The sequence below is a fragment of the Mobula birostris genome, chromosome 11 (genome assembly GCF_030028105.1).
Source record: "Mobula birostris isolate sMobBir1 chromosome 11, sMobBir1.hap1, whole genome shotgun sequence".
NCBI classification, from domain to species: Eukaryota; Metazoa; Chordata; class Chondrichthyes; order Myliobatiformes; family Myliobatidae; genus Mobula; species Mobula birostris.
In genome coordinates, this window is record NC_092380.1 from 43,824,370 (window position 1) to 43,851,366 (window position 26,997).

Below are 26,997 nucleotides of genomic sequence, written 5' to 3' on the forward strand. Positions count from 1 at the left end.
TGGGGCATTAACGGAAGTTAGAGAAGTCAATGTTCATGCCATCAGGTTGGAGGCTACCCAGACGGAATATAAGGTGTTGTTCCTCCAACCTGAGTGTGGCTTCATCTTTACAGTAGAGGAGGCCATGGATAGACATGTCAGAATAGGATTGGGATGTGGAATTAAAATGTGTGGCCACTGGGAGGTCCTGCTTTCTCTGGCGGACAAAGCGTAGGTGATCAGCGAAATGGTCTCCGAGCCTGCGTCGGGTCTCGCCAATATATAGAAGGCCACATCGGGAGCACCGGACGCAGTATATCACCCCAGCCGACTCACAGGTGAAGTGTCGCCTCACCTGGAAGGATTGTCTGGGGCCCTGAATGGCGGTGAGGGAGGAAGTGTAAGGGCATGTGTAGCACTTGTTCCGCTTACAAGGATAAGTCCCCGGAAGGAGATCAGTGGGGAGGGATGGGAGGACGAATGGACAAGGGATTTGCGTAGGGAGTGATCCCTGCGGAAAACGGTGGGGGGGGGGGCGGCAAGGAAAGATGTGCTTTGTGGTGGAAGTTAAGGAGAATTATGTGTTGGACCCGGAGGCTGGTGGGGTGGTAGGTGAGGACAAAGGGAACCCTATTCCTAGTGGGGTGGTGGGAGGATAGAATGAGAGCAGATGTGTGTGAAATGGGGGAGATGTGTTTGAGAACAGAGTTGATGGTGGAGGAAGGGAAGCTCATTTCTTTAAAAAAGGAGGACATCTCCCTCATCCTGGAATGAAAAGCCTCACCCTGACAGCAGATGCGGTGGAGATGGAGGAATTGCGAGAAGGGGATGGCATTTTTGCAAGAGACAAGGTGAGAAGAGGAATATTCCAGGTAGTTGTGAGAGTCAGTAGGCTTATAATAGACATCAGTAGATGAGCTGTCTTTAGAGATAGAGACAAAAAGATCTAGAAAGGGGAGGGAGGTGTCAGAAATGGACCAGGTAAACTTGAGGGCAAGGTGAAAGTTGGAGGCAAAGTTAATGAAGTCAATGAGCTCATTCAGCTGTTCCCGGCTGTATGCATCAAGGCTTAGTGATATTTCAGCATGAGCTGATAAGTTGCAAGCAATACTTACTTTGAAAAAGTGCCATGAAACAACTATCTCCAACAATAAGAAATCATCCTCAGCATTCAATGGCATTAGCACTGCCCAGTCGCTGATGATCAACACAGTTGATCAGAAACTGAAATGGACCAGCCACAGATGTACCACGGGTACAACAGCAGGTCAGGGACTGCTTACCCTGCAGAGTGGACAATCTTTGTCCAGATGATTTCAACTAATGGTGCTTTTTCACTTGATGCCTGTTGACAAGTTTTATCAGGGCTCCCTGGTGCCACACCGAACCACGGATGCTGAGGGCAGTCTCTCTCACCTCAGCTGCTGAACTCATCTATGTGTGCTCCGAGGTGGTGATCAGGTGTGGACTTGAGCTGCCCTGACAAAACCCAAATGGAGCATCAGTGAGGAGGTTATCGGTGAGGCAGTGCCTCTTTTCAGCTGGGTTGACAACAGCTTTCACCACCTGACTGATGATTGAGAGTGGACTGAGCGGGCAATAATTGGCTGGATTGGATTTGTTCCACGTTTAGTGACATGACACACCTGGGCATTGTCAGGTAGATGCTGATGCTGTAGCTGGACCAGCTTGTCCAGAGTTACGCATGGCTCTGGGGCACAAGCTCACAGTAACACAGCTGGGGCATTGATAGATGGCATTGCCTTTGCTGCACCCAATGCGGTCAACTGCTTCCTGATATCACATGGAATCAAATGGCTGAAAACTGACCTGCACACGGTGGGGGTTTCAGAAAGCAGCCAGTTGCGTCAGTCTTGTCTTTAGCACTCATGTTTAGCACCATCGTAGTTAAGGATGGAGCTATTCGTGGAGAGTTCTCATCTCTGCAGCCGTCTAATTGCTTATCCCTGTTCATTGCTAAATGTGGGCGGTTCTGCAGACCTTTGATCTAGTCTATCATGTGATCACCTGGCTGTGTCCATCATATGCCATTTTTGCCAGTCATATGTGGTCCTGCATTGCAGTTTCTGTGATACAAGCAGTCAGAATGCTTTCTGCTGTACATTTACATATGCTTGTCTTCCTTGACCATACCTTCATGGTCCTCTCTACTCTTTGATCTCTAACTGTACACAGGAGCTTGCATGATTGTCTAGCAATGATAATTAGTTTATAATCACGTGGTAATTGGATATGGTCATCCAGTAAAGCCACTTCTTAACGTTTCCAGTGACCTGGATTCAATCTGGAGCTCAGGTGTCAACTGTGTGAAGTTTGTATTTCTCCCTGTGAGTGCACAGGTGTGTCCCAGGTGCTCAGGTCTCCTCCCTTCATTACTCTGTGAGTCAGTGTAAATTATTGACTATGAATGATCTGGGGACATGGAGCTCGGGAGAGCACTTCAACGTATATGCAGTGACCTGAAATGTCTTCCCCTCGAGGCTGTTCAGTGTGGGGACGTGGAGCTGGATTTTGGCACAGGTTCACAGTGAGAAATGTCCCAACACTGATGTCTGATCCCCCTGGTGCTAACAGTGCGTGAGCCTCCCACTCAGACAGGCTGGTTCCCCAACCGAATGGCTTGTTACCAGAGGAATCAATCAGGATCGGTGTGGAATGGGACAGAACAGGATACACATGAGGGTTTCACACACTGTCAAATCCAGGGGATCAGGCACAGTGTCAGGACATTTCTCTACTTCTCTCCCAGGGTCCGGGCTGACCGATACACTTTCCAGCTGAGAACCCTTCTAATCCCAGCAGGGGACCGATGGAGAACCAGAACAAACTTGTCCTGGGAGTCACACATCCATCCCCAGTACAATTGCAAGTAAGCAGCTCAGTATTAACTATGTGGTCCTCTACCCCACTGGCTAGATCCCAGCCTGCCATTCCCACTTCAGGGTTCCGGGAGTCTCCCTAGTCCTGAGCTCGGAGAGGCATTATTGAGAAGGGAGGGTGCTCGGGTACGGGCAGTCACAGTGCCCGTCTGCCCCCTTCACTGGTTCCCTGTCGTCTGCATCAAGTAAAAGTGGCCAACAAGTTCAACAGGATCTCTGAGGTCCTCATTACCATCTTTTATGATTATTGTGGCAATCAGCACTGGGCTCGTTGTCAGTGGGAGCATTTTAAAGATATTTTAAACCACCAGACCATGCGAAACTGTATTCTGAACAAGTACAATCATTTTAGAGGATGAACTTAATTACGTACAGTGCCTATCAAAAAATATTCAACCCTTGTGGATGTTTTCATATTTTTTGTTTTACAATATTGAATCACAGTGGATTTAATTTGGCTTTTTTGGAACAAAAAAAAACAGAAAACAGAATCAGCAGATTTGTGTTTCTGTTTTTAAAGAAAACAGAAAGAGACTCTTTTGGGTCTAGAGTTTGCCGGAAGATTTGTGGGAGACTCTGAAGTCAGCTGGAAGAAGGTTCTATGGTCTGATGAAACCAAAATTGAGCTTTTTGGTCATCAGACTAAATATTATGTTTGGTGTAAGGCAAACACTGCATGTCATCAAAAACACACCATCCCTACTGTGAAGCATTGTGGTGGGGCATCACACTGTGGGGATGCTTCACTGCAGCAGGCCCTGGAAGGGTTGTGAAGGTAGAGGGTAAAATGAATGCGGCAAAATGCAGGGAAGTCCTGGAGGAAAACCTGATGCAGTCTACAAGAGAACTGCGACTTGGGCGAAGATCTGTTTTCCATCAAGACAATGACCCAAAACATAAAGCCAAAGCTACACAAGAATGGCTTAAAAACAACAAAGTTAATGTCCTGGAGTGACCAAGTCAGAGTCCAGACCTCAATCCAATTGAGAACTTGTGTCTGCACTTGAAAAGGGCTGTTCACTCACGATTCCCATGCCATCTGAATGAGCTTAAGCAGTTTTCTAAGGGAGAATGGGGAAAATTTGTGGTATCCGGATGTGCAAAGCTGCTAGAGACCTATCCATACAGACTCAAGGTTGTAATTGCTGCCAAAGGTGCATCCACTAAATATTGACTTCAAGGAGGTGAGTAATTATGTGAGGTAGTGATTTTGTGTCTTATATTTGTAATTAATTTAGATCATAGAGATCTGTTTTCATTTTGACACGAAAGAGTCTATTTCTGTTGATCAGTGTCAAAAAAGCCAAAGTAAATCCATTGTGATTCAATTTTGTGAAACAATAAAACATGAAAACTTTGGGGGGCGAGGTGAATACTTTTAGTAGGCACTGTAACTCTGATGAGTCGGAAATCCTAATTATTCTACTCATAATCCCTCCCACCTGCAGGCCTGGGTACCCATGGGAACTCTCTCCTTTGCACCATGGGTGTCACCCTCCCATTTACCAGGGCCTCGCTTCCCGCCCCCTCCCACTTACAAGAGAGGGGGGTGGCTCCCACACTGCCTCCAATCAGCAGGAGCCCTGGTTCCTGTATTTCCTCCCACTATGCAGCCCATTCCAGTGCCCCATTTCCGTTCTATAATGGCGACAGGTGGAGTGGTATTGAGGACTGATATTTCAGCAGTGTTTCTGATCCCCAGGAACAGGGCGCAGAAACTTAGTAGAATTCATAGCCTGGGGGGTTGTGGATGAAGATTGCACTCTGGCTCCCCGGTAGGAATGTCTCACCTTCAGCAAGGGATGGGGTGCTGAGCACGGGATGGGATAGGGTGTTGAGCACGGGATGGGACAGGGTGCTGAGCACGGGATGGGATAGGGTGTTGAGCACGGGATGGGACAGGGTGTTGAGCACGGGATAGGATAGGGTGCTGAGCACGGGATGGGTTACTGAGCACAGAATGGGGTGCTGAGCACGGGATGGGGTGCTGAGCACAGGATGGGGTGCTGAGCACAGGATAGGGTACTGATCAGGGAATGGGGTGCTGAGCACGGGATATGGTGCTGAACACGGGATGGGGTGCTGAGCACGGAATGGGGTGCTGAGCACGGAATGGGGTGCTAATCAGGGAATGGGGTGCTGATCACGGGATGGGGTGCTGATCACGGGATAGGGTGCTGATCAGGGAATGGGGTGCTGATCAGGGAATGGGGTACTGAGCACGGGATAGGGTGCTGAGCACAGGATGGGGTGCTGAGCACAGGATAGGGTACTGATCAGGGAATGGGGTGCTGAGCACGGGATATGGTGCTGAACACGGGATGGGGTGCTGAGCACGGAATGGGGTGCTGAGCACGGAATGGGGTGCTAATCAGGGAATGAGGTGCTGATCACGGGATGGGGTGCTGAGCACGGGATAGGGTGCTGATCAGGGAATGGGGTGCTGATCAGGGAATGGGGTACTGAGCACGGGATGGGGTGCTGATCAGGGAATGGGGTGCTGAGCACGGGATGGGATAGGATGCTGAGCACAGAATGGGGTGCTGAGCATGGGATGGGGTGCTGAGCAGGGAATGGGGTGCTGAGCACGGGATGGGGTGCTGATCAGGGAATGAGGTGCTGAGCACGGGATGTAGTACTGAGCACGGGATGGGGTGCTGAGCACGGGATGGGGTGCTGAGCAGGGAATGGGGTGCTGAGCACTGAATGGGGTGCTGATCACGGGATGGGGTGCTGAGCACGGGATCGGGTGCTGATCAGGGAATGGGGGTGCTGAGCACGGGATGGGATAGGATGCTGAGCACGGAATGGGGTACTGAGCACAGGATGGGGTGCTGAGCACGGGATAGGGTGCTGGGCAAGGTTGAGTCCTCAGCAACATTCCTGGCAACTCCACGATTCGTTGGAGCTCTGGAGGTGCGAGTTAATCGGCAGACCAATCCCTGCCGCTCTGCTCCTTCGCAGAGTGACAGCTCCTGGACAAAGATGTGGAGACAACGAGATGGATAGGGATCTGCCCAAGAACAGGCAGGACTCCAGTACCAAGGCCTCAGACAGAACTGCAATGTTGTGACATCCAGTGGGGAATTGGATGTGCAACTGCGCGATCGGAGCCCCACCGTGTCCCTCCATGTGCACACTGTTCCCGCCGTGTCCCTCCAAGTGCCCGCTGTTCCCGCCGCGTCTCTCCACGTGCACGCAGTTCCTGCCGCGTCTCTCCACGTGCACGCTGTTCCCGCCGTGTTCCTCCATGTGCACACTCTTTCCACCGCATCCCTCCACGTGCACGCTGTTCCCACCGTGTCCCTCCACGTGCACGCTGTTCCCGCCGCGTCTCTCCACGTGCACGCAGTTCCCGCCACGTCTCTCCACGTGCACGCTGTTCCTGCCGTGTCCCTCCATGTGCACACTCTTTCCACCGTATCCCTCCACGTGCACGCTGTTCCCACCGTGTCCCTCCACGTGCACGCTGTTCCCGCCGCATCCCTCCATGTGCACGCTTTTCCCGCCGCGTCCTGCCACGTGCACACTGTTCCCGCCGTGTCCCGCCACGTGCGCCTTGCTCCCAGAGGGTCCCTCCACACGCGCACCACCACCCATGCACCTCCTTTGCTTGTCTGGCGCAGTCTAACGGCAGTGTGTGTGTGTACTCCACAGGGATGATGCCAGCCTGGGTTCCGCTGCTGGTGGCCATGCTGTGGCAGACGACGAGCCAGGCAGCGACAGCGGAGGATCTGCGCTCAGCCTTCTCGGCGGCACGCACCCGCAGCATGATGGGCGGCCCGCGGATGGCCGTCACCTTTGACCGCGTGTACGTCAACGTGGGCCGCGACTTCGACGGGCGTAGGGGCGTGTTCACGTGCCGCATCCCCGGTGCCTACTACTTCTCCTTCACGGTGGGCAAGCACCCGGACAAGGGCCTGTCGGTGATGCTGATGAAGGATGGCAGCCAAGTGCAGGCTATCGCCTACGACGAGCACCAAGGCCCTGAGCGCCGGACCCGCAGCCAGAGCGCCATGCTGCGGCTGGCCCGCGGCGACACCGTCTGGCTGCGGCTTCACGGCCACCCCCAGTACGCCCTTTACAGCGAGACCGGTCCTTACACCACCTTCAGCGGCTGCCTGGTCTACCCCGATCCCGAAGTGGAGGCTGAGGCCCACCCGGCCCGAATCCCACCGCCGCCCCGCTCTGCCTTCTCGGCGGCCCGCACCCAGAGCGTGGTGGGCAGCAGCGGGCAGCGCTACCGTCACGACCCGGTGGCTTTCGACACTGAGCTGGTCAACATTGGCGGCGACTTCAACTCGTCGCTGGGCGTCTTCACCTGCCGCGCAGCCGGTGTCTACTACTTTGCTTTCAACATGGGTAAGCTGCCCTACAAGACCATGTCGGTGAAGCTGATGAAGAACGAGGATGAGGTGCAGGCCATGATTTATGACGATGGGATGACCGAGCAGCGGGAGGTGCAGAGTCAGAGTCTGATGCTGTCCCTCCGGCCGGGCGACCGCATCTGGCTGTACAGCTACCAGCACGACGGCTACGGCGCCTACAGCAACCACGGCAAATATATCACCTTCACCGGTTTCCTGGTATACCCTGAGACCGACTGGGACTTGAACCCCACCACCAACAGACTCTGACTGGCCCGCAACCCACTGGGCCCCGCTTCCCCTTCTCCCCGTCTGTCCGTGTTACCAATGTCTTGTGTCAGTCCGAGTCCTTGGAAAATTAATATTTTGTTGGAGGAAGTGGAGTCCACCTCTTCTGTTCGTGTCAAGGGCGGGGCCTGGGGCCAAGAAACGAACAAGAAATGGAAGTGGGCCTTTTGGCTGCTCCAGCCTGGTCCACCAGTCACTGTGGTGCTTGCTTTTCCATCTCAAGGCCATTTTCCTGCAGATCCCAGAACATACAGCATGCAAACGAGCCCTTCACCCACCAGTCTTTCACTGATCCTGCCTTTTTTTCATTCACATCAACTCCCCCCTCCACCCAGATTCAACCTCTCTTCAACACGCTGGGGGAAGTCTATAGCCACTACCCAACCCGCCTTTGGCATGTGGGAGAATGCACACGCTTCACACACAGTCAGAATCTGAAGTCAGGGTTGGATCCGGGTCCCTGAAGATGTGAGAAAGTGTGTACCGTGTGTGCGTGCCTTGTTACTTCAACAGAAACCTACCAGTCTCCGCATTGAAAATATAATCAATTCCAAAGATTCGCCGTCACCCAAGAGCGCTCTAGTTGGTTATTGGGAGATCCTCACCAAGGCACTTACTTATTCAGGTCTAAAGTATTCTGAAGCACTGCATGCTACAAACAATATTCTGTGAGGCAAATGACTGCAGTAGTTCAGGAAGGCGGCTCCCAATCTTTTGTCTCCTCAGCAACAGGTAATAAACAATGGATTCCCAGAAATTAATAAATGTGAAACTCCTGCATTGGGAGAAGATCAGAGAAGCGATGCACTTTCAGTTAAAGTGCAGCATTGGTTTTGGCATGGGGAGGGCCAAGGCTGAGCAGGGAGTTGCCAGATCCAGGGTCCGGTCTAGAGCTGGGAATGGTGCTCACGCGTCAATGCTAATTCTCATCATGAGTCTTTTGCAGGATCACACCCACAGCTTGGTCCCTGCATCTGAGAGCGCCAAAGATAATCCGAGAGGATATACTGGGAGAAACCTATGAAGGAAGGAAGAATGAAAAGCAAGTAACTACCTACATGGACGAAACTACAATTTCTGATGATTCAATGGGATTTGGAGATTCTAGTACACTAAACACAGAATTCACATGTAGGAAAGGCAAGTGAAGCAATGATGGTCTCATTGCAAAGAGAATGGAATATGAAAGTCAGGAATTTTTACAGGGCATAGTTTTGGTCTGCATATTTACGTTACTGAAACATCGGAAGGAGATTGACAGGGTGGATGCTGAGAGAATTTTTCCCTTTACTGGGATATCCAGATCTAGATGCACTGTTTCAGAAATAGGCCGCTCATTGTCTACGTTAGGTGAAACGTACCCCATCCTAGCATTGTGTAATGTACGCATGTCACCCTCCTCTTGCCCCACAGACAATGTCCGTGACCTTACTTCCCCCACCTCAACCAAACCTGCTGCACCTGGGACACGCACCTATCGGTGGACCCAGATAGTTGATATTTATTTTCTCTCCAGGGGAACTATCTTCACAAGTAAGAGTATGGAAATGTTTTTTTCAAAGTTCACAGAATGGCCACAGAGCTGAAGAGTGACGCTTGTATTAGGTGGGTAATCTTGATGTCCCCTGCTCCCTGTACCCAGTATCCCGTGGGGAGATGGCTCTGGGCCTGACTTCCTTCACTTCTCCCCATCCCTGCTGCTCTTTCCCTCTCCTTGACTGTGGGAGGGAATGCCCAACACCCTGTGTTGATCATCGTTGTAACTGCATCGTCTCAGCAAGCTGCTCAAACACAGGCTCGGCTACCAGAGGCCGGAATCCTCTCTCCACATATCTGTGGCAGGCCTTCACCTACCCATTCCGAGACAAGGTTGGCCCACCATGGCTTCCCTTCCTCACTCTAAACCTAGTTATACAATACTTCGTGCCCAGGTTAACAGGCGCCATGTTCTGGGTCTCCGTGAATGGGCTCAGTGGGTCAATATTCCCAGTGCCCATGTTTTAGGCTGAACAGAAACCAATCCATACAAACTCTATAGTGGGAAGGTTGGCCTTGGTATTCTGACAGGAAGTAGGCAAGGCCAGCGTTGTCCGGAATTCCCCACCAAGGCATTTTACAGAGCAGGTGGGTGGTTCCCAGAGAGGAGGTGCCCTGTCAACTGCTGATGGCCACATTCCACCATAAGGCATAGGAGCAGAATTAGGCCATTCAGCCCATCGAGTATACTTCGCCATCCCAGATCCTGCTCAACCCCATACACCTGCCCTTCTCAGCAGATCCTTTGATGCCCTGACCAATCAGGAAATGATCAACTTCTGCCTTAAATATACCCACGGACTTGCCCCCCATCACAGTCTGTGGCAGAGCAGTTCACAGATTCACTACGCTCTGGCTAAAAAAAAATTCCTCCTTACCTTCGTTCAATTTTGAGGCTGTGCCCTCTAGCTCTGGATACCCCCACCATCCTCTCCACATCCACCTTAACTAGTGTTTTGGTAGGTTTCAATGAGATCCCCTCGCATTCTTCTAAATTCCAGTGAGTACAGGCCCAGAGCTGCCAAACATTCCTTATATGTTAACCCCTTGAAATCTGGAATCATCCTGCTGAATCTCCTTTGGACTTTGTCCAAAGACAACACATCCTTTCTGAGATATGGGGCCCAAATGATGAAAGTGAGTACCCTGAGAAGTGGCAGAGCCCAGGAATGGGTTGCCTTCATGGGGTAGAGACCGATGTATTGTGGCCATACCTATAATCGCCAAAGTTGGTGTGCTCCAGATCCACTCCTTTAATTTGCAACACACAAGAATTGTTGGAGGAACTCAGCAGTTCAGTTGGCATGTATGGCGGAAAGTTAACAGTTGATGTTTCAGGCCGAGATCCTTCTGGAGTGGAAAGGAAGAGTGCAGAAGCAGGTCCCCCTGCTGGGGCCTTTGGTTGAGACCCATTGTTGGGGATTACTCTATCAGAATAATCTTCAATCTGGAGACAAGCCACTCTCATTCCCTCATCTCCACCATTACCTCATTAGATGTTAATTTTAGTGAATTTTCATCTCTGATTCGACATTAGCTGACATGGCCAGTTCTATAGCTTTTCTCCATTTCGTTCCCAACTCCTGGTGAAGCACTTTAGGGATGGACACAGAGTGTGGATGGGGGTTTAACCGAGTTGGGTGGAGAGACGGGGTGGGTGGGGTGGTCGATCAGAGAGAGACTGTGGGATGGGTCATGCTGGTAAACTTTCAGGAGAGGTGTGATGAAGGCAGCTTGGTAACAGAGATCGGTAATACCCTCAGCACCCAAGACCTGGCTCGTAGCACAAAGGGAAGCTATTGAACTGGCTAAGACAATGATCAAAGAAAGCCGGGCAGACCACGGATAGTAAACAACTCGGAATGGTAGGGTGTGCCTCCAGATGTTCAGCAGAGCGGTAACTAATCCCTGCATTATAAATGAGATTCTGGTGTGCAGACCAAACACAAACCCACACAAATTCACCACGACATCCTCACCCTTTCTATCCCTTATGGATCTCTCACCATGTCGCCTCCTGTGGAACTGGTTCAAATTTACAGACTGACGATGGTGAATCTGCACCTTGTGGAGTAAACAGAGATACAGCTAACCCTGAGCCGCATTTTGTCAGCACCCATTATATAAGCAGCAGGTTTAATATTGCAGATGTCCTGATAGGTTCCTGCTTTAATTCCCTGAGGTAATCCTCTGGTCCTGGTGGTCGGTGTGATGGAGGGCCTGTTTCTGGGCAGTATACCTCTTGTTTAGGAATGAAGGAAAGACAAGGAGCCATGGCAGGCACTGTCCACTGAAGGGCAGTGAATGGATTGTGCTGACAGCTGATAGTCAGGCACAGGAGCCGAAGCAGCTGGATGCAACCACTCACGTTATCAGCTGGTCACTTTAAAATTGCAAAATAAAAACAAACTGAAAATGCTGGAAACTCGTCAAAACCGTTAAGGGACCCTAGGCCGGAACTTTTGCCCCACCTGTTGAGTGTTTCCAGCATCCGCAGGTTTGATATTAATCTTCACTTTCTCTGTGCAGGAGTGTAGAAGTGCAGAAAGGCTGCAGAGACTCGGGCAGGAATTGATTAGGAAGTGACCACAATGTCCGATGAAAGGGCGCATGGAGCGGGGGTGGGGTGGCATGATTTGGACCACTGGGGGCCAGGCGGCGGGAGATAGGGGAAGGGGAGCAACGGGAAATAAGCACAGTTCTCTGCACCAGTGATCCAATACGAACTGTAGTTCCCCCCCACCCCCCACCCCCACTGGAGGAACGCGAGGTGTCGCCGATTTCTGGACACAAATCCTTTAACAAGGGTGGCACAACGAAAACTGTTACAACCACAGGTCAGATGAATCCTGACTGGGAATTATGGTTAGATGATCTCGGTTACAGAATCTGGGCTTGGTCTGCACTCTCCAATGCCAGCTCTTGCTCTCCGTGGAGAATCTCCAACCTCGTGTCCCTCGGGGATGATTGCCCTTTTTCCGCGCCTCCTCTCACCTGCCGGCAGTCTGGGTCACCCAAACACCCACTCACTCCCAAGTCCCCGTCACTTCCATCGGCCCCGAGCCCAGTTCAGCGCAATTCTGCCTCGCTTCATGTGTGCTTCAGACCCCAGTTGCAACCGTTGTCACGTAGATGGGTGCTGGCGGCCTATTTAGGAGTAAGAACTGGCCTATCGGCCCTTCTCGGCTGTTCTATCATTCAATATGACTCGGCGTCACTTTTGCAGTAAAGTCAGGGCACATTTATTGCATGTTCTCCTGCTTTGCTCGTGATATCCTTTCACCCGATTCCTGCTTCCCTGGAACTCGTCTACCTCTGCCTTTGGGGAGAAGAGAATTTTAAAGCCTCCCAGCGCTATTACTGACAACCCTACGCCTGCCCTCTCTCCCCAGTCAGTGATCCCTTATAAGGGAGCAGCAACATTCCAGATGTCAGGACTTTTCCTCCTCAAACCATTCCTGCTCCTCGTCAGGAGATGGCAGCAGCGACTCACCGCCTGGGTCACTGGCCGGGAGCTCCCAGAGGGGGCTGGACAGGGGGAAGAGGACGCTTTCACCCTCCCCTGGCGTAACTGCTGCCTTGCGTGCCCCTCTGTTCATCAGATGGAATGAAATGTTCACTTGTGGGACGGCCTGTCTTGATGGCATGTAAACAAAGATTTTCACTGAAAATGAGTACATGTGAGAATAATAAACCAGTCATTAAGGCTGCTTAGGATAAAGGAATTCCACAGCGTCCTCTTTTGGGAGAATTAGTTACCAACGTTTAATTAATCTGAAATACCCACCATCCCCTGTCGCAGGACCATATCCCCTGTTGTCCCGTTCCTGAACTGCATCTGCCCAAAATCTCTCAAAACTGATAACTTCACCGACTGCCACCTCTGCTTCCTGCAGACAATTATCCTCCCACCGCAAATACATTCTCTTCCACACCCCATTTCTCACCTGTACCTTTCATTGGTAACTACAGTCACAGGGTCTAAACCCAAATCTCCCCACCCCTTCAATGTGTTATGGCAGTTCCAACACCAGTTCCTTGTCAATGCTTTCAGTCAGTTATGTCTCCAGAACTCCCCAGACAGAACACTGTAAACAAGGTTTTGCAATATTAAAATGTTCAAATAAAACTAATTGTTCTGCTACTTTTGGTCTCCATTTTCTGATTCACCTCTGATAGTGGAAACTAATTCCCTGCCAATAGCCCTCCCCAATTTCCTTCACTCCTGTCTCCTCCGCACCATTCCCCTCACTGAGGACTTCGCCCCAGGTGCTTTACATCAGAGGAGACTGTGTGATGAAGTGACATTGGGGGTCCTGGTGACGGAACTGTGATTTGTCTGGCTTTAAAGAGAAAGAACTTGTATTTACACAGAGCCATTGCTGACCGTAGAATGACCCAGAGTGGTTTACAGTCAGTGAAGTACTTACAAAGTTGTTGATATAAAATTGAAAATGTGTTTTATAGCAAGTGGAAGGAGCTAAGAAAGATTGAATCCAGGCAAAAGGCTGGCTGATCTTTGTCATTACATTCAGTGTGCATAGCAAGCAGATTTATGAGTAAAACACTAAAACCTTGCCATAACAATGGAAACAGCCTGTTGCCTGGCAACATCAGCTCTGGTTTTATGGGAAAGAATCTTTGCAACAACAGCAGCATTTTGTGGAGATGGGAGACTGACTGGATGACCAAATTGCTGGGCACATCCATAGGGCAGGGAGCATCTTTGGAGAGGGAACCGTGAGGCACCATATCTTAGGGTGCAGATGGATGAGAGAGTGAGAGGCCATAACTGGGCAATGGCTGGACTAATTAAATGACTGAGGTGCACGTAAGAGCCGAGAGTGGGACTGGGCAGCTCCATGCCCAGTCTCTGCTTCAGGCTCGAATGCTCTCCCACCAAAGCCCAACAGAGGTTGAGGGCAGAAAAACGAACAATGCTGGAAACACTCAGCAGGTCAGGCAGCATCTGTAAAGAGATAAACAGTCAATGCTTCGGGTCAGAGACTCTGTCAGAACTGAGGAAAGAGCAAAAACAGTCTCTGGGAGAGAAGGTGAGGGAGGGGGGTATAGAATAGAGGGAATGGCATAATTTGGTTTAACACTTTCAATACTTTATCTTCCCTTCTAGTACTGACCAAGATTCATTCCCTATTAAGCCATGTAGTCATCAGAAACATTCCCTCTGTTCTCCATATATCCTACTCCCCCACCGTCTCTCCTGCTGAAAACTAAATGTTTTCTCTCTTTGCCAGATCTGAAGAAGACTCTCAAACCCAATACATTAACCAATTCTCTCTCCACAGATTCTCTGTTTTTATTTTAGGTTGCCAACATCTGAAATTGTTTATGTATTTATGTTGGTTGAGTGACTTGGCATATTCAGATGTTGTTTCTGCTGTTCCCGCTGGTGATTCCTCCTTGCCTGTTTTTCATTGGAGAGATTAGATAATGTCTTTGGCTGAGTACCATTGTCAAAGGCCTGCATGCACTTCCCACTGCCCTCCCTTTCTCTGCATCCCAAAATGTGATTACCCCTAACCTTCCCACTCCTTTAACGAGGCACGGACACCTTCTCTCGCCACAGCTACAACCGCCTTCCTAACATTTCCATTCCAGAATTCCTGTGTGTCGTTTCCTGCTTTGCAGTAACTGGGTTGTAGCTGCAGGCGATGGAAGGGGCCAGTAGCCATGAGTCTCAACACCGGACTTTCAGCTGTGACAGGTCATAGGTGATAGCGGCCACCAGGCGGCAAAACAGTTCGCCCCAGTCCTGGCGACTCTCCGCGGGGCTGTGCCAAGCTTTATGGGCGCTGAACACTGAAGCCAACAGCAGCTGCTCGAAAGTGTCCATTTCCAGCACTTCTCCCATGTTGGACACTTTGGCCAGGGTCTTGTTGATGCTGGAGGGAGTTCTTGGAACGCGTGTGTTGAATATGCGGTGGAAGGTTTTGGCTGGACGCGTTGAAGCTAATTCCTTGTCCTGCAGAGTTATCGTGTGGTTTTTCCCAATCACCAAGCCCTCTGACAAGAACTGAGGAAACAGCAGCAAAGTCAAAATCCGGTTTGCTGTCACATACACAAACCCGGGTACACACAGGTGCAATGAAAAACTTACTTGCAACAGCACCACAGGTACATAGCATCAGATAAGCAGCATTCTCCAAGATAAGCATAAATTATGCACAATTTTTATAAGAGAGATCACAAATAGAACAAAAAATGAGGCCCATTTCAATGCAGAAGGTGGCATGGCCCAGCCGATTGTGGGGAAGGATGTGCCTGTAATGTATTGGTGGAGTATACTGCTCTCTATGGCTTCTTATGTACTACAGTACCAGACCATGATGTAACTGGTCAGGAAACTTAACAGTACAGCTGTAGAAGTTTGTGAGAGTGTTCAGTGACAAGCCAAACCTCCTCAACCTCCTAGGAGAGTAAAAGTGCTGGTGTGCCTTCCTTGTGTTTCATCCATGTGCCAGGCCCAGGCCCAGACAGGAGATCCCATTTGTTAATGCCCAGGAATTAAAGCAGCTGACAATCACACAGACAGAGAGCAGCAAGCAATCTGCCCGAGAGATGATGTGGGTCAAACAGCTTCTGAGGCGAAAAAGAAATTGTTGATGTTTCAGGTTGAAAATTTGCATCAGGACTGAGAGTGGAGGTAGGAGATGGTCAGTATGAAGAAGGAAAGGGGAGTGGTGAGACAGGAGTCAAGGTGTTCGTGCATGAAGAGGGATAAGAGATGACGGGCACGCTGTGTTAGGTTAGGGGAGGGAAGGCTGGTAGATTTGGGAGACAGTGACATGTGAATGAAAGATGGAGACAGAGCGAGAAAGGAAAAATGTGGAAGGGAGTGTGAAGGCTGGAGACACAAAGGGCTACCAGTGAAAGACTCTGATATTGGGAACCATTACTTCTTTGACCACACAGACAGAGAGACATGTTCTTGACACAGGCATTTTGACAACACAGTGATGAAACAGGTTCAGTACCCTCACTCATTGTGCACTGTGTTTCACTGGTTCAATACACTGTCAGCTGTGAACCAAGGTCACATTTAATCATTTAATACTTTAATAATATGGTGCATTCCAACAGAAATGTTGGATCACTTTATAAAATTGTGTCCTTTCTTCCAAAAGAATGATTTAGTACTTTAGAGTACACCCTCATTCATTAATGGAGAGTCTACTGTGATTGATAGCTGCATTCAGAACTTGTAGAGCGCAGAGACTCCAAAAGTTCAGCTTCGTACATTGGTAGTAGCTTCTCCTATAAAATCTTGACATACAGTGTCTGTGTGTGCTTTTATTTGTGTAAATGACACTATATCTGTCTATTTGTCTGATTGCGTGCATCTGTGAGCAAGTGCCTTCGAGTGTGCGTCTCTGAGTGTGAATGTGTACATCTGTGTGTGTGTACCTGTAAGTTCTTTGGTCTTTCAGCTTGTACATTTATGAGCGAGTGTCTGTGAGTTTGTAAGTGTATCCATGAATGTGGTGTGCGTGTGTTACACTGATGATTTGTGTGTATTTACACATATAAGTGTACCTGAGCAGTTGTTTATCTGCAGGTATGCAGCGTATTTGCATCTGTGAGCATGTGTACCTGTGGGCACATGTGTCTGTGACATGTAAACGTGTGTTGGAGTGTGTGCGTGCATGTGTATGTATGCTGTACCCTGTGAATGCCTCAGGGCGGTGTATGTGGGCACATTCTGGGTGTACGTAAGTTCTTGGTCTGTATCTGTCTGTGAGTGTGAACGTTTGTGACCATGATTGATGTTGTTTCATGGCTTTTCACGGCTTCCCCAGGCCTGTGGGAATCTACAGCACAGGAGGCATTTTGCATACATTGCCTGTGAATTTGGGTGTGGTGTGCATTTATAAGCAGGATTGTGTGACTGTGTAGGTATGTGTGTGCATGTCTTTGAATTGAGTATGTGAGGTCGGTGTGTATGCTGTGAGATTATGTCAGCGTGCAGCTCTTCTCTGTGGGCAGAACTATCTGACGTGTGTAAAATTGTGAGGAACATGGGCAGGATGGAAAGCCACAATCTTTTGCCCAGGGAAAGAGCCCAAAAGCTAGAAGGCAGAGTCGTTAGGGAAAGATTTAAAGGGGACCCGAGGGTCAACTTCTCCAGACAGAGGATGGTGTCTGTACGGAACGAGCTGCCAGAGGATGTGGTAATGGTGAGTACAATCAACACACATAAAAGTTGCTGGTGAACGCAGCAGGCCAGGCAGCATCTATAGGAAGAGGTGCAGTCGACGTTTCGGGCTGAGACCCTTTGTCAGGACTAACTGAAAGAAGAGATAGAAAGAGATTTGAAAGTGGGAGTGGGAGGGGGAGGGGGAGATCCAAAATGATAGGAGAAGACAGGAGGGGGAGGGATGGAGCCAAGAGCTGGACAGGTGATTGGCAAAAGGGATATGAGGCTGGGAGGCCTAGGGAGAAAGAAAGGGGGAGGGGAGCCCAGAGGATGGGCAAGGATTTACAGTGAGAGGGACAGAGGGGAAAAAAGAGAGAGAAAAAAATAATAATAAATAAATAAATAAGGAATTGGGTACGAGGGGGAGGTGGGGCATTAGCGGAAGTTAGAGAAGTCGATGTTCATGCCATCAGGTTGGAGGCTACCCAGACGGAATATAAGGTGTTGTTCCTCCAACCTGAGTGTGGCTTCATCTTGACAGTAGAGGAGGCCATGGATAGACATGTCAGAATGGGAATGGGATGTGGAATTAAAATGTGTGTCCACTGGGAGATCCTGCTTTCTCTGGTGGACAGAGCGTAGTTGTTCAGCAAAACGATCTCCCAGTCTGTATCGGGTCTCGCCAATATATAAAAGGCCGTATTGGGAGCACCAGATGCAGTATATCATCCCAGCCGACTCACAGGTGAAGTGTCGCCTCACCTGGAAGGACTGTCTGGGGCCCTGAATGGTGGTGAGGGTGGAGTGTAAGGGCATGTGTAGCACTTGTTCTGCTTACACGGATAAGTGCCGGGAGGGAGATCGGTGGGGAGGGATGGGGGAGGGGGGGAACGAATGGGCAAGGGAGTCGCGTAGGAAGCGATCCCTGTGGAAAGCAGAGAAAGGGGGGAGAGAAAGATGTGCTTAGTGGTGGGATCCCGTTGGAGGTGGCGGAAGTTACGGAGAATTATATGTTGGACCCGGAGGCTGGTGGGGTGGTAGGTGAGGACCAAGGGAACCCTATTCCTAGTGGGGTGGCGGGAGGATGGAGTGAGAGCAGATGTACGTGAAATGGGAGAGATGCGTTTGAGAGCAGAGTTGATGGTGGAGGAAGGGAAGCCCCTTTCTTTAAAAAAGGAAGACATCTCCCTCGTCCTGGAATGAAAAGCATCATCCTGAGAGCAGATGCAGCAGAGACGGAGGAATTGCGAGAAGGGGATGGCATTTTTGCAAGAGACAGGGTGAGAAGAGGAATAGTCCAGATAGCTGTGAGAGTCCATAGACTTATAGTAGACATCAGTGGATAAGCTGTCTCCAGAGATAGAGACAGAAAGATCTGAAAAGAGGAGGGAGGTGTCAGAAGTGGACCAGGTAAACTTGAGGGCAACCTTATAGTTCCCACACCTCGCACTTCCTGTTTCTACATCCTACCCAAGATCCACAAACCTGCCTATCCAGGTAGACCCATTGTCTCAGCTTGCTCCTGCCCCACCAAACTCATTTCTGCATACCTCGACGCTGTCTTATCCCCCCTTGTTCAATCCCTTCCTACATATGTTTGTGACACTTCCCATGTTCTGAAACTTTTCAATGATTTTACGTTCTCTGGCCCCCACCGCTTTATTTTCACCATGGATGTCCAGCCCCTATATACTTCCATCCCCCACCAGGAAGGTCTCAAAGCTCTCCGCTTCTTCTTGGATTCCAAACCTAACTAGTTCCCCTCTACCACCACTCTGCTCCGTCTAGCGGAATTAGTCCTTACTCTTAATAATTTCTCCTTTGGCTCCTCCCACTTCCTCCAAACTAAAAGTGTTGCTATGGGCACCCGTATGGGTCCTAGCTATGCCTGCCTTTTTGTTGGCTTTGTGGAACAATCCATGTTCCAAACCTATTCTGGTATCTGTCCCCCACTTTTCCTTCGCTACATCGATGACTGCATTGGCACTGCTTCCTGCACGCATGCTGAGCTCGTTGACTTCATTAACTTTGCCTTCAACTTTCACCCTGTCCTCAAGTTTACCTGGTCCATGGTCATGGTGATATACTGCGTCCGGTGCTCCCGATGCGGCCTTCTATATATTGGCGAGACCCGACGCAGACTGGGAGACCATTTCGCTGAACAACTACGCTCTGTCCCCAGAGAAAGCAGGATCTCCCAGTGGCCACACATTTTAATTCCACGTCCCATTCCCATTCTGATATGTCTATCCATGGCCTCCTCTACTGTAAAGATGAAGCCACACTCAGGTTGGAGGAACAACACCTTATATTCTGTCTGGGTAGCCTCCAACCTGATGGCATGAACATCGACTTCTCTAACTTCCACTAATGCCCCACCTCCCCCTTGTACCCCATACATTATTTATTTTTATACACACATTCTTTTTCTCTCTCTCCTTTTTCTCCCTCTGTCCCTCTCACTATACCCCTTGCCCATCCTCTGGGTTTCCCCCTCCCCCTTTCTTTCTCCCTGGGCGTCCTGTCCCATGATCCTCTCATATCCCCTTTGCCAATCACCTGTCCAGCTCTTGGCTCCATCCCTCCCCCTCCTGTCTTCTCCCATCATTTTGGATCTCCCCCTCCCCCTCCCACTTTCAGATCTCTTACTAACTCTTCATTCAGTTAGTCCTGACGAAGGGTCTCGGCCCAAAACGTTGACTGTACCTCTTCCTAGAGATGCTGCCTGGCCTGCTGTGTTCACCAGCAACTTTGATGTGTGTTGCTTGAATTTCCAGCATCTGCAGATTTCCTCATGTTTATGGTGAGTACAATGATGACATTTAAGATAATTTTGGACAGACACATAGAATGGTTTAGAGGAAGATGGGCCAAATATGAGCAAGTGGGATGAATTCAGTTCAGCAACTTGGTCAGCACGGACCATTTGGGCCAATGGGCCTGATTCTGTGGTGAACGATTCTATGGTCTCCATGAATGCAAGTTGTTTCTGTGGGTATACATTGCTGAGTGTCTGTGTGAGCTACTGAGTTTGCACAGTTGTATGTCTGTATCGGAGTGGCTCGGTGACAGTGAGCATGTACATATGTTGTCTCTTCATTCACCATGAACGCACTCTGTCTAAGTACACCCTTGTGTCTGTAAGAGTGTAGCTTTGCGTGCCGTGCTCATAGTTATCTGTGATGTGTGTGTGTGTGTGTGTGTGTGTGTTTGTATATGTGTGTGCGTGTTCGTATGTGTGTGTTTGTATATGTGTGTGTGTTTGTATATGTGTGTATGTGTTTGTATGTGTGAGTGTGTGTGTGTTTGTCTGTGTGTGTGTCTCAGGGCGTGTGCCTGTGAATATTTGGCTCTGAGTGTTTGGGTGTGTGTATGTGTGTGAGGAAGGAGTAGTTAATAATTTCATAGAATAGTCACAGTTTGAATGAATTCATTTTAATTCAATGCCATCTTGAATTTGTGTTCAGCCTTTAATGAGAAGTGTAGGTAACGACTGAGGGAGACGGAAAAATTAAATCAAATGTTTTTCAAGTGGATAAACAAAAGCAGCATCTGAAATAGATATTTCTTAAATTCTCAGCAAATCTACATGCTACTGAGAAATAAACAATCCAAGGCAAAAGTAATCAATCTGTGATTAATTGAGAAGGTTAAGTTTGATATTAGTTTGAGCAGAACCTTGTAAAGTTGCCGAGAATGAGTCTGGGACAGAGAGCTTAAGGGTTAAGTGATCACAAAATGCAACAGAGTGACAAGTAACATTAAATAACAGGATTTTCAGCTTCCACAACTGTGTAAAAATAAATAGTTCTACAGGAGAAAATCAGAAACTGTTTCAGTGTACAGCACAGAAGGCTATGTAAAGGGTATAAAACGTAATAATATCAGATGATATATAGTGGTAAAAGGGAGTCCCTACATATTGCAGGGGTTCGTGTTCCTGAGACTACCTGTGAGCTGATTTTTCTGTGTCAGAGATATTCATCTTCTACAGTGTCTCTGTACGTACACCCGCTATGAATCACCCTAACACTACCCATTATTAAACTAAGGGAATATATATTGTATCCAGCCATTAATGAATGCTAGGAAACATTCTAGACATCTGCTTTAAGAATATTCAGGAGAATTTACATAAAGTCCAATATCCATAATTCCAGCTGTCCATAATCTGGGAAAATGAAGTGGATTGAAACCGACTGGACGTAGCAGAATGTGTCCCAGGGATGGCTGCTCAGGAACTGCAATCTAAATATGTTGGATGGTAGGAGAGGCACCACTCCTCTATTCAAGAAGGCATTGAGTGAGGAGACGGGTGGCGACAGGCACTGAGCCTGGTAGGAGTGGTTGGGCAGGAGAACCTGCTGATGCTGGAAATCCAAAGCAACACACACAAGATGCTGGAGGAACTCAGCAGGCCAGGCAGCATCCATGGAAAAGAGTACGGTCGACGTTTTGGGCCAAGACCCTTCAGGATAGTCCTGATGAAGGGTCTTGGCTGGAAACGTTGACCGTACTTTTTTCCATAGATGCTGCCTGGCCTGCTGAGTTCCTCCAGCATTTTGTGGGTGATCGGTTGTGAGTAGTACCCATTGCTGTCCAGGGTGGCTGTGGTGGCTGTGGTGGCTGTGAGAGTCGACTGGAATTAGAATTGGTTTATTATTGTCACATGCACTGAGATATAGTGAAAAGCTAGTGTGTGTACTGGTCACATGGATAAGATCATTACGAGGTCAAATAACAACAATGCAGAACAAAGTGTAACATAAAGAGCTAGCAGCTACAGACACTGTCAGTAAAACTGTCTGAGATTGTGAGTTTCCAGTCTGTTTGCTGAGAGTGTGATTGTCCGCGAGTGTGAGATTCAGGAGCATGGTATTCCACTCAGAGTGCCTGTCCGCCTCTGCAATCTCTGCAGGAGGTGCATTGGCATTCACTTTATGCACTGGCAGCTGTCTGTGTGGAAGTTTGGTCTGTGTATCAGGATGTCTTGTGTTGCGTGCTTGCTTGTGCCTGGTTCTGTCGATGTCCACACCACACTGCGTCACCACAGAGACTGAGAGACCTTACCTCGTACATCAGGTAGATCTCTGCTGCATCCTGTAGAAAAATACTTCTTTCTTCTTCGTGCTTTGTCCAAGTTGAATCTGCAATCAAACAACATTCACAATGTTCATTAATTTGTTTTTGTGATCCAGTACAGACACTGGATAGCACCCCCTTGTGTTGTGAGGGCTACTCCAGTCTCGTAACGAAGGACGGTCCGACACACCTGCGAATGCTGAGCCCATCAGAATGAACGAGAAGGCTGTGTGTTTGCTACCATTGTAACTGGCCAGAACTGAGCAGGCAGTTTCTGTGTGAGATGATGAAAGGCCTTGCTGTGAGTCACAGACGAACACAAAGGAAACAAGCACCTGAGCAATGAACCAGCGGGAAAGAACTGGTGTTGTACACATGGAGCTAGGTGTGCGGGACAGAGAACGTAGATAGATGGATCATTGAGACTATTCACACTAAGTCAAGTGTCTACTGAACCCTCAAACACAAACACACCGCACCAGCCAAATGTGCACACGTCTCCTCATTCTCTATTTGCTTTAGTGAAGAGTCCTGATAAACCCAAGGCACCAAGAGCCAGTTGTCCCTTAACTGCCCGTACCTTTCTGTTTGTATTTGCTCCAGCTAACATGTGCCAAGCTCCTCGCTAATAGACATGAAAGGAAAGCTCCTCACTGTGCTGATACTGGTTGGGGGTGGTTCACACTGAACCTTGTGGATCAGCACAGTTAGTGGGGAAAAAAATCTCACACACATTAACAACCCCAGGTCAGTCAGCTGGCAAACCTCTGCCCTACATCTGTCAGCGATTAGTTGCTGTGGTTAGTAATTAATGTAAGTGAATAAATAGGCTCAGTAATCTCAATTAGTGAATAAATACGACCTGTAGAGTGTTCGTACACCAGCATTGGTGCTATCATCAGAGCTATTAATGGAAGGCCATAAGACATACAGACATATGAGTCCATCGATGGCCTATCAAGTCTGCCATTCCAACATGACTGATTCCTCAGAAACTGATTGGAAAGCTGAGCCTACTGGGCCTGAACATCTCCCTCTGCAGCTGGATCCTAGACTTCCTGACTGGGAGACCCAAGTCAGTCTGGATTGGAAGCAACATCTCCAACACCATCACACTGAGCACGGGCCCCCCCAGGGCTGTGTGCTCAGTCCACCACTGTTCACTCTGCTGACCCACAACTGTGCTGCAACACACAGCTTGAACCACATCATCAAGTTCGCCGATGACACGACCGTGGTGGGTCTCATCAGCAAGAACGATGAGTCAGCATATAGCGAGGAGGTGCAGCGGCTAACAGACTGGTGCAGAGCCAACAACTGGTGCAGCGGCTAACAGACTGGTGCAGAGTTGTTGACTTCAAGAGGACATGGAACAACCACTCTCCCCTGAACATCGATGACTCCTCCGTTGAGATCGTTAAGAGCACCAAATTTCTTGGTGTTCACCTGGCGTAAAAATCTCACCTGGTCCCTCAACACCAGCTCCATAGCAAAGAAAGCCCAGCAGCGTCCCTACTTTCTGCGAAGGCTGAGAAAAGTCCAGCTCCCACTCCCCCATCCTCAGCACATTCTACAGTGTTGTATTGAGAGCATCCTGAGCAGCTGCATCACTGCCTGGTTCGGGAATTGCACCATCTCGGATCGCAAGACCCTGCAGTGGATAGTGAGGTCAGCTGAGAAGATCATCAGGGTCTCTCTTCCCGCCATTTGAAACATTTACACCACAAGCTGCATACACAAAACAATCAGCATTATGAAGGACCTCACACACCCCTCATACAAGCTCTTCTCCCTCCTGCCATCTGGCAAAAGGCACCGACGTATTCAGGCTCTCACGACCAGACTATGTAACAGTTTCTTCCCCCAAGCCATCAGACTCCTCAATACCCAGAGCCTGGACTGACACCAACCTACTGCCCTCTACTGTGCATATTGTCTTGTTCATTATTTATTGTAATGCCTGCACTGTTTTGTGTACTTTATGCAGTCCTGGGTAGGTCTGTAGTCTAGTGTAGTTTTAGTGTTGTTTTACGTAGTTCAGTGTAGCTTTTGTATTGTTTCATGCAGCACCATGGTCCTGAAAAATGTTCTCATTTTTGTACCAGCAGTTATGGTCTAAATGACAATAAAAAGTGACTTGACTTGACTTAATATTCCTCTCAACCTCACTCTCCTGTCTTCTCCCCATTACCTTTGATGCCCGGACTGATCAAGAACCCATCAAGCTCTGCTTTAGATATACCAATGACTTGGCCTCCACAGCTGTCAGTAGCAATGAATTCCACAGACTCCCCACTCTTGGCTTAAAACAATTCCTACTCATTTCTGCTCTAATGGAACGTCCTTCTATGTTGAGACTGTGCTCTCTGGTCCTAGACCCTCCCACTATAGGAAACATCCTCTCCATGTCCACTCTATCTAGGCCTTTCAATATTCAATAGGTTTCAATGAGAACCCCCTCATTCTTCCAAACTCCAGCAAGTATAGGCCCAGAGCTATCAGACATTCTTCATATACTAGTGCCTGCATTCCCAGGATAATCCTTGTGAACCCTCTCACTGCTCACGATACTCTAAGTGTGGTCTGACCAACACCTCATCATTACATCCTTGCTTTTATATTCTAGTCCTCTTGAAATGAATGCTAACATTGCATTTGCCTTCCTTACCACCGACTCATCCTGCAAGCTAGCCTTTAGAGTTTCATGCATGAGGACTCCCAAGTCCTTTTGTTCCTCTGATTTCTGAATTTTCTCCCTTTTAGAAAATAGTGTAAGCCTTATTCCTTCTACCAAAATACACAACCATACATTTTCCTACTCTATATTCCAATGGCCACTTTATTGCCTGTTCTCCTAATTGGTCTAAGTCCTTCTGCAGACTTGCTACCTCCTCAACACCATCTGCCCCTCCACTTATACTTGTATTATCAGGAAGCCTGGCTGCTTGGCCACAAAGCCATCAATTTGTCATCCAAATCATTGACATATAACATGAAAAGGAGCATTCCCAACACCGACCCCTGCGGAACATCACTAGTTGCCCGGAGCCATCAGAAAAGGCCCCCTTTATTCCCACTCGTTGCCTCCTGCCAATCAACCAATCTTCCATCCATGCTAGTATCTTTCCTATAATGCCATGGCTCTTACCTTGTCTAGCAGCCTCACGTGTGGCATCTTGTCAAAGGGCTTCTGAAAATCCAAGTGAACAACATCCACTGACTCTGCTTTGTCTATCCTGCCTGTTATTTCCTCAAAGAATTCCAACAGATTCTTTGGGCAAAATTTCCCCTTAAGGAAACCATGCTGACTTGTAGACTATTTTATCATGTGCCTCCAAGTACCCTGAAACATTATCCTTAGTAATAGACTGCAGCATCTTCCCAACCACTGAAGTCAGACTAACTGGCCTATAATTTCCTATCTTTTGCCTCCCTCCCTCCTTAAAAAATGAAGTGGTATGTGCAATTTTCCAGTCCTCAGGAACCATTCCAGAATCTATTGATTCTTGAAAGATCAGTACTAATGTTGCCACAATCTGTTCAGCCAGCTCTCTCAGAACCCTGGGGCTAATCAGGGAGTCATAGAATCATATCAGTGTAGAACCAGGGCCTTTGACCCATCTAGTCCATGCTGAGCCATTTAAACTGCCTGCTTCCATTGACCATAGCCCTGCTACCCATGTACCTATCCAAACTTCTCTTAAACATTGAAGTTGAGCTCACGTGCACCACTTGCACTGGCAGCTTATTCCACACTCTCACCACCCTTTGAGTGAAGAGGTTTCCCTCATGTTCCCCTTAAACCTCACCTTTCACCCTTAAGCCATGATCTTTAGTTGCAGTCCCACCCAACCTCAGTGGAAAAAGCCTGCTTGCATTTACCCTATCTATACCTCTTATAATTTTGTATACCTCTATCAGATCTCCTCTCAATCTCCTACGTTCCAAGGAATAAAGTCCTAACCTATTCAATCTTTTCTTATAACTCAGTACTGGCAACATCCTTGTAAATTTTATCTCTACCCTTTCACCTTATTTACATCTTTTCTGAAGGTAAGTGACCAAAACTGTACACAATACTCTAAATTAGGCCTCACCAATGTCTTAAGGCCAATTTATACTTGTGCGTCAAATCGACACCGTAGGTACGGCGTAGCCGTGAACCCTACACCGTACCCTATGCTGTACCCTACGCCAAACCCTACGCCGTAGCCTGATGTGCACCTCCCCAAAAACGTAACTACACGTTGCGGCAACGCAGACCGCAACAATTGTGATTGGTCCGCTTGGTAGCATCGCATTTCCACCTACACTGCAATAGCTTTCCATTGGGTGACTGAAGGGCAGGGAAGGAACTCTGGCTGCAATGTTTTCCATAAAGCTTTACAGACCTCTGAAATTATGGAGGACCCTGTGCTTGACGCCAGTTTGTAGCTAGCTGCTACAGCCTGTTGACTTCCACCTGAAGCTAAAACTCGAATGGTGATTGCCAGTCTCTGAGTATACTGTGTGTACACTGATGCAAAATAAATGGTGGAGACGATGAACCAAATCGTCAAATCTACCTGCCGACATCCGAAAATATTTGAAATGCATTTCCTCGTCCATGTCTCTCAGTGTCCGGACAAGCACAGAAAATTCACCCTCCTTCAGTTTCAGTCGCCATTGTTCGAAGTTTGAGTTTCTTCGT

General features: G+C 48.7%; 2 protein-coding genes across 2 annotated transcripts in view; one reads left to right on the top strand and one right to left on the bottom strand.

The window, feature by feature from the left end:
- Positions 1-6,538: 6,538 nt before the first annotated feature.
- Positions 6,539-7,516, top strand: c1qtnf4 (C1q and TNF related 4). Its single transcript, XM_072273107.1, has one exon. The coding sequence runs from the start codon at positions 6,539-6,541 to the stop codon at positions 7,514-7,516; it is 978 nt and encodes a 325-aa protein (XP_072129208.1).
- A 4,811-nt stretch (positions 7,517-12,327) lies between these two features.
- LOC140205493 (protein FAM180A-like) overlaps positions 12,328-26,997 on the bottom strand; it is a 33,785-nt gene continuing 19,115 nt past the window's right edge. The window contains exons 2-3 of the mRNA XM_072273108.1: positions 22,296-22,372; positions 12,328-15,104 (exon numbers count right to left, since the gene is read on the bottom strand). Coding sequence (XP_072129209.1) covers positions 14,769-15,104; positions 22,296-22,372 — 413 coding nt within the window. The 3' untranslated portion in view covers positions 12,328-14,768. The remainder of the gene's footprint in view (positions 15,105-22,295; positions 22,373-26,997) is intronic.

Bases quoted from the DNA above. Each gene is read 5' to 3' on its own strand.
- c1qtnf4 (XM_072273107.1), top strand. From the start codon at position 6,539: ATGATGCCAGCCTGGGTTCCGCTGCTGGTGGCCATGCTGTGGCAGACG.